The sequence below is a fragment of the Colobus angolensis genome, unplaced genomic scaffold, assembly GCF_000951035.1.
Source record: "Colobus angolensis palliatus isolate OR3802 unplaced genomic scaffold, Cang.pa_1.0 Scaffold424, whole genome shotgun sequence".
Taxonomy (NCBI): Eukaryota; Metazoa; Chordata; class Mammalia; order Primates; family Cercopithecidae; genus Colobus; species Colobus angolensis.
Window position 1 is genome coordinate 845952 of NW_012117644.1, and position 6534 is coordinate 852485.

Sequence of the window (6534 nt, forward strand, 5' to 3'; positions counted from 1 at the left end):
CCAGGCTGGTCTCGAACTCCTGTCCTCCTCATCCTCCTGTCTCAGCCTCCCAAAGTGCTGGGGTTAGAGGCGTGAGTCACCGTGCCTGGCCTAAGGCGGTCCTTGGCTCCAATTTATCCATTATATCCTGGGTTTTACTTGAGGCCCTCACCCTAGAGAGCATCCAGGGATGGCTTTCAGGAGGTGACGTCTGAGTCCCAGCACTGTCCTCAGGTGGTATCACATTTGGGCAAGGTACTTCCCCTTCCCAGGCCTCAGCTTCTCTGCTATAAAGTGGGGATGATACTTCCTGCTATGCCTGTCTCTTAGGCTGCTATGAGAATGGAGGCAAAGTCCTTTGGAAAGGACTGCCCTTTCCTGCTAGCTGTGCAGTGGGGGCTTTTCATTCTATCCTTCCACCACCCTGGGTCACAACCTCCTTAGCCCTGTATTTTGACATTCGTGTTGGTTTCCCCACCTAATAGTCATCTTGGGGATGGGGATAGTCTAGCTTGACACACAGGAGCCGTCAGGGGATGAGGGATGGACATACTGGACTGGCGGCATTCCAGGACCCTTACTAGTCCCTGCCTCCAGGCTCCTCTTCATGTATTCTCAGTCCTTCCTGCAGTGTCTCCCCTTCACTCATCACCATGTATATTTTCACTACCTGAGAGCCTTTGCGTGGACTGCAGCCCTATCTCAAATACCCTCCCTGCTCCTCTTCACTTGTATGTAACCACCCACTTGCGTAGCTCAGCTTAATGTTACTTCTTCCAAGGAGTCCTCCCTGAACACGACAGCTGTGGCTTTCCTGACCTGTTTTCACAGCGGCACTGAATGAAGACAAGCGTACTGGGAGCACCTTGTCCCGTCTCTGACTTTTCCCTGCTGTGATCATATGCTTGAGAGCCGCAACACACCATGCTCGGGTGGGAACACCTAGCGGGTATTCAAACGTGATATATTCTACTGAACGTCATCTCCAAGTCTGTCCAGCTGTTTTTCTAGTTGTTTCTGTTCTCTCTCCTCCCTCAGACAGACCCAGGGCTCCCCTGGAGTGGGGCTGTGCCTCCCCCATAAGACTAGGCCCCTCTGGAGTGGCTGTTCTCTGCCATTAGAATGAAATTCTCTTGGGGGAATTCTTGACTCCCCATCAAACTAGAGGTTTCCTGAGAACAGAGGCCAGACCTCGTCCTCTTTTTGTGACTTCCAAGCTTCCCAGAACACCCACCACAGGCCCAACCATGCTCCGGTGGAAGAACAGACATGGGGCACCAGGGGAAGAGGGAAGTATGAGAAACCAACCTTAAATTCAGGCTCCTTGTGTGCAAGGCGCCTGAGCTCACGGCTAAGCCGGAAGGCAGCCAGCATGGCATCCTCACTGGCCAGTGAGAGGTGGGCCTTGCTGGCAATGCCACGGTAGGTGTTGATGCGGGACAGAGAGAATTTAAGCAGGTCATAGCGGCGGGGGTTGCTGCACTCGAGGCAGGCACAGGAGACCAGGCGGGGCGAGGCAATGGTGTGGCCCTGGTCCATGAGCAGCTGTGCTATCTCGTACAGGTCCTTCTGGCAGGCCAGGGCGAGGGGAGTCACACCAGGTGCAAAGCGGGAGCCATCAATTAATGAGTCAAAGAAAGCCAGTGAGAAAGACCTGGTGTCTACTTTGTGACCCTTCTCCTGTTCCAGGTGGGCCAGCAGGCAATACACCACTGCTGGCTGGTTTGTGTCCACTGCCACTAGCAGGGCCTCATGGATCTGGTGGAAATCAAACTTGACACTGGCCAACAGCACATCGGTGACGGCCTCATGGCCCAGGTGGATGTCCAGGTTGAGTGCTTCCTTCCAGGAGCGCTCCTTGGCCTCTTCCACATTGTGCAGGGGCCTACCTGGCCCACTGCTTGTGGTCTTAACCTCTGACTCCAATAGCTGCTGCACAAGGCCCAGCTGGCCCTCCTGGATGGCAGCCAGGAGTGGAGGTGGGAACCTGAGCTTCCTGTTCATGATCTCAGTCCAGTTAGGCTGTTGGTGGATGAAGGGGTGGAGAGGCTAGGACCCTGAGTTTCAACCCCCTTTGTGATGGGGCCTCTTTCACCCTTCCGTGTTCTAGCACTTAACCCTCTATATCCAGCCAGCATTATATTCTTCCTTGTCCCAAACACACACTGGCAAATATTGTCTTATTCATCATTTTATTGTGTAGATTCTCAGGTTAGGAAAATCAAGACTGTACAGTGGGGGCTTTCTTTTCTTCCCCCACTGGGGAGAGAATGGGGGCCCCTTCCTCAGCTGAGTTTGACTGGGGGCCCCTTGCTCAGCTTGACTTCCACCCTCACAGGAGCCCCCCAACAGCAGGGCTACCTATGGGTACCTTGAGCAAGGGTAGATTAAAGCAGGGTGGCAGCCTAACCCCACATACAGGTGCACAGGATCTATTCAGACCCAGCTCCCCTCTTGCTGACTTCATTTCCCAGATGCTCTTCCCTCTCAAAGTCCCAGAGCCTCTCCCAAGGGCAGGCCCGGACATGTCCACACAGGAGGGTTTTGTGTGAGTTTTGAACTGGGTTTTTGTCAAGCCCCTCAGTTCCGACCAGGGCCCCAGCAGAATCCCAATATCCTCTTTCTTCACCAATCCTCCCGCTTTGCCCTCCCCTGCTTTGGGGGATCTTTCTCCCCCTTGGCACTGCCTTGTCCCTCTCTTCTACTAGGCCTGGCCCCATCCTCACTGCTCTTCTCTTCTGGGTCCAAGCTCAGGGTTCCAGGGGCTCTTCTCCCACCTACATAGTGATGTCTGCCACCTGCTTGGCAGCTAGGATGCCCCTGCAGTGCCTCTGGGCCAATCTTTTGTTTTATTCATGGATAGAAATGGGAGCAGAATGGGAGAAGGTAGGGGAGCAGGCTTCTTACCATGATGGGGTCTGTGGTTGTGCCCACCTATGCAGGCACCTGTGCTGGCAGGGACTGAAGGACTGAACTCCTGCTCAGTCTTTTCCCTGACTGTGCCTAGCATCCTCTTTCCTATCTATTCAAAACCCCGCCCTGGGCCCTCTCTTTGCAGGACCAGCTGCTCCCCCTCTGCTCTATACCCTGGGGACCAGGGGAACCGGTGTTAGTACCACAGAGTGAAATCTTCTGGGAAAGGGGAGAGAAGACATATTTGCTCAAAGGAGGTGGGAACAGAATTTGGAATATCACAGCTTGAGGGAACCTTTGACATCCTCTGGTCCAACCACCTCCTTGTGTAGATGAGGAATGGGATCTGCCCAAGGTTCCACAGCCAAGCCTAGAACTACTCCTTACTCATTAACCAATCTGGTCCCTATCACAGTTCTGTGAGCGGGAGGTTGGGAGATTTTTTTCTCTCAGTTAATTCTGGATGCTAAAATAAATAACTTGCTTAGTGTCACACAGCATCACCATTACCTGATTATACCCAGGACAGGAGCCCACAAAGGAGACTGAGAGCTCAGTTCATGGGATGCTGGATGTCAGCCTCGTGCTCAAAACGCATACGCACATTCCCAGCACACCACAGGATTTTATCTGTCAGGCAGCATTTGCTCTTCACTGGGCCTCGGTTTTCCTTTCAGGAAAATGGGCATGAGAATGTGCACCACTCACAGAGGGAAAGACATTCTGGATGGTGTCCCAAGGCCCAAAAGTTCCAAGGAGACTTCCAAGGGGGAAAAGAACAGAGCTGGCCTTAGGAAAATCAGATGCCATGGTCACAGAAGCCTTGACAACTGGGAATGGGGATCAGGCTAGGCATAGAGGTGCCCTCAGGCAGAGTCCTGAGGGAATGAGTGGAGAGGAGGAGAGAGGGAGCTTCGGCCTCATCAGCCTTTCTCAGCTTTCAAGCGATTCAGACCCATCTCAGTCATAGAGGGTGGGGCAAAACCACAGGACCTCATGGCTTATGCCTGAGGGAAGTCCCCACATATACTGGCATGCTCTTCTATTTCTCTTGCTGAGAACTGCAACTGGCAGATAGGGCACTGAACCCAGGAGACAGGGGGTAAACTTTCTGGGGAGGACACCCACAGTACAGACTGGGACGAAGATGATGATGAGAGAGAAGCCGGGTGAGGTGGGGAGGTCTCTCCACAAGTGGCAGCATGCTGGGGAAGAATCTCAATCCTGAAGGAGCCTATTTAGGGAGAGAAGGAGGTAAACAAAATGGCCTGCTCCCAGGCAGGATGTCACCCCAAGAAGTCTGGATAAGCTATGAAGACAAATAACATTAATACACAGCAGACAGTGAGAAGTGCTAAGTCCAAGGGAATTAGAGAATCCTGCAGAAGCTTAGTTGGGAAAGATGATCTGGGCAGATAAGAGAACACTTGGCAAAGAAGAACCATTTGAACAGAGACTGAAACAGCAACCAGCATTTGGACATATAGGAAAAAGTTACGAAGGAAATTCTATGCCCTCTCTGATTGTGTTTTACATTGTTTGGTTTCATGCTTCTCCAGAGGGCAGGGCCCATGTCCCTTCCTCAGCTTAGCCGGCACAGTGTGAACAGGTGCTCAGTACACACTTGTCTTGAATTACACTTGACTAAAAATACAGTTCCACACCTGAGAGCTGCAGAGATGACAGAAGCCAGCACTCCAAATTCAAATGTTTCTTGGCAGTACTCTCAGATCTCCTATTCCTCCCTCAAGGAATGCCTAGTTGTCATACAACAACTCCCTGTGCACAAGCATCTTACCTGCACAAATTGGGCACAGTCCACTATCCTGGTCACCACTCCTTTGGGCCTGTTTTTTTTGCCTTGCTCTTGCTGTCTCCCTCCTGTTTGGCCGAGAATTAGAGTTGGATAAAGGCCTGTGAGAAAGAACAGTTAAAGACCAGCTATTAGTAAGAGGCCATAAGGGCTGAAGGAGCCTGGAGTCAGAGCAAAAATAATGCAGAAGAGTTAATGTAGACCTAGAAACTCTGGGTTGGGGTCCTGGTTTTCCCACCTGATGTACCAGATGTGAGGGAAGACATTTAACCTTTGAACATCTGAGAACAGAGATTCCATTATTGCCCTTGGGTTATTATTTTTTAATTGAAATATAGTACATATACCATAAAACCCACTCTTTAAAAATATAAATTCAAGGCCAGGTGTGGTGGCTCATGCCTGTAATCCCAGCACTCTGGGAGGTGAAGGCAGGTGGATCACCTGAGGTCAGGAGTTTGACCAACAAAGCCTGGCCAACATTTGCCTGTCTCTACTAAAAATACAAAAATTAGGCCGGACGCAGTGGCTTAAGCCTGTAATCCCACCATTTTGGGAGGCCGAGGTGGGGGGATCACCTGAGGTTGAGAGTTTGAGACCAGCCTGACCAACACGGAGAAACCCTGTCTCTACTAAAAATACAAAAATTAGCTGGGCGTGGTGGCGGGCGCCTGTAATCCCAGCTACTCAAGAGGCTGAGGCAGGAGAATTGCTTGAACCTGGGAGGCAGAGGATGAGGTGAGCTGAGATTGCCCCATTGCACTCCAGTCTGGGCAACAAGAGCAAAATTCCATCTCAAACAAACAAACAAACAAACAAACAAAAAACAAAAATTAGCTGGGTGTGGTGACGTGCACCTGTAGACCCAGCTTGGGAGGCTGCGGCAGGAGAACAGCTTGAACCTGGGAGGCTGCGGCAGGAGAACAGCTTGAACCTGGGAGGCTGAGGTTGCAGTGAGCCGAGATCATGCCATTGCACTCCAGACTGGGTGAGAAAGCACAACTCTGTCAATTTTCAATTGTTTATATATATATACATTCAGTTCAAAACCCTGTATTGACAGAGTTCTGTAACCACAACCATGTAATTCCAGAACACTTTCACTACCCCCAAAAGAAACCCAGAACCCAGGCTGGGTGCAGTGGCTCATGCCTGTAATCCCAGAATTTTGGGAGGCTGAGGCAGATGGATCACCTGAGGTCAGGAGTTCAAGACCACCCTGGCCAACATGGCAAAACCCCATCTCTACTGAAAACACAAAAATTACCTGAGCGTGGTGGTGTACGCCTGTAGTCCCTGCTTCTTGGGTGGCTGAGGCAGGAGAATGGCTTGAACTAGGAGGTGGAGGTTGCAGTGAGCCGAGATTGTGCCACTGCACTCCAGCCTGGGTGCCAGAACAACACTTTGTCTCAAAAAAAAAAAAAAAAAAAGGAAAGAAAAGAAAGCCTGAACCAGACTCTGGCAACTGCTAATCTACTTTAGTGGTTTGGAATTGCCTATTCTGGACATGAAATCATATACTATATGGTTTTTTGTGACTGACTTCTTACACTTAGTATGGTTTCAAGGTTCATCCATGTTAGAGCAGGTTATCAGTACTATATTCCTTTTTTATGGCAGAGTAATATTCCACAGCATAGATATACCACATTTTATTTATCAGCTGATAGACACTTGGGTTGTTTCAATTTCTGGGCTATTATTTTTTTTTTTTTTGAGACGGAGTCTCGCTCTGTTGCCTAGGCTGGAGTGCAGTGGCCGGATCTCAGCTCACTGCAAGCTCTGCCTCCCGGGTTTACGCCATTCTCCTGCCTCAGCCTTCTGAGTAG

General features: G+C 50.6%; 1 protein-coding gene across 1 annotated transcript in view; it reads right to left on the minus strand.

The window, feature by feature from the left end:
• The window catches only part of LOC105522300 (short transient receptor potential channel 2-like), a 59145-nt gene that overhangs the window by 28917 nt on the left and 23694 nt on the right, over positions 1-6534 (minus strand). The window contains 4 exon segments of the mRNA XM_011956767.1: positions 1288-2028; positions 3066-3108; positions 4021-4126; positions 4691-4806. Coding sequence (XP_011812157.1) covers positions 1288-2028; positions 3066-3108; positions 4021-4126; positions 4691-4806 — 1006 coding nt within the window.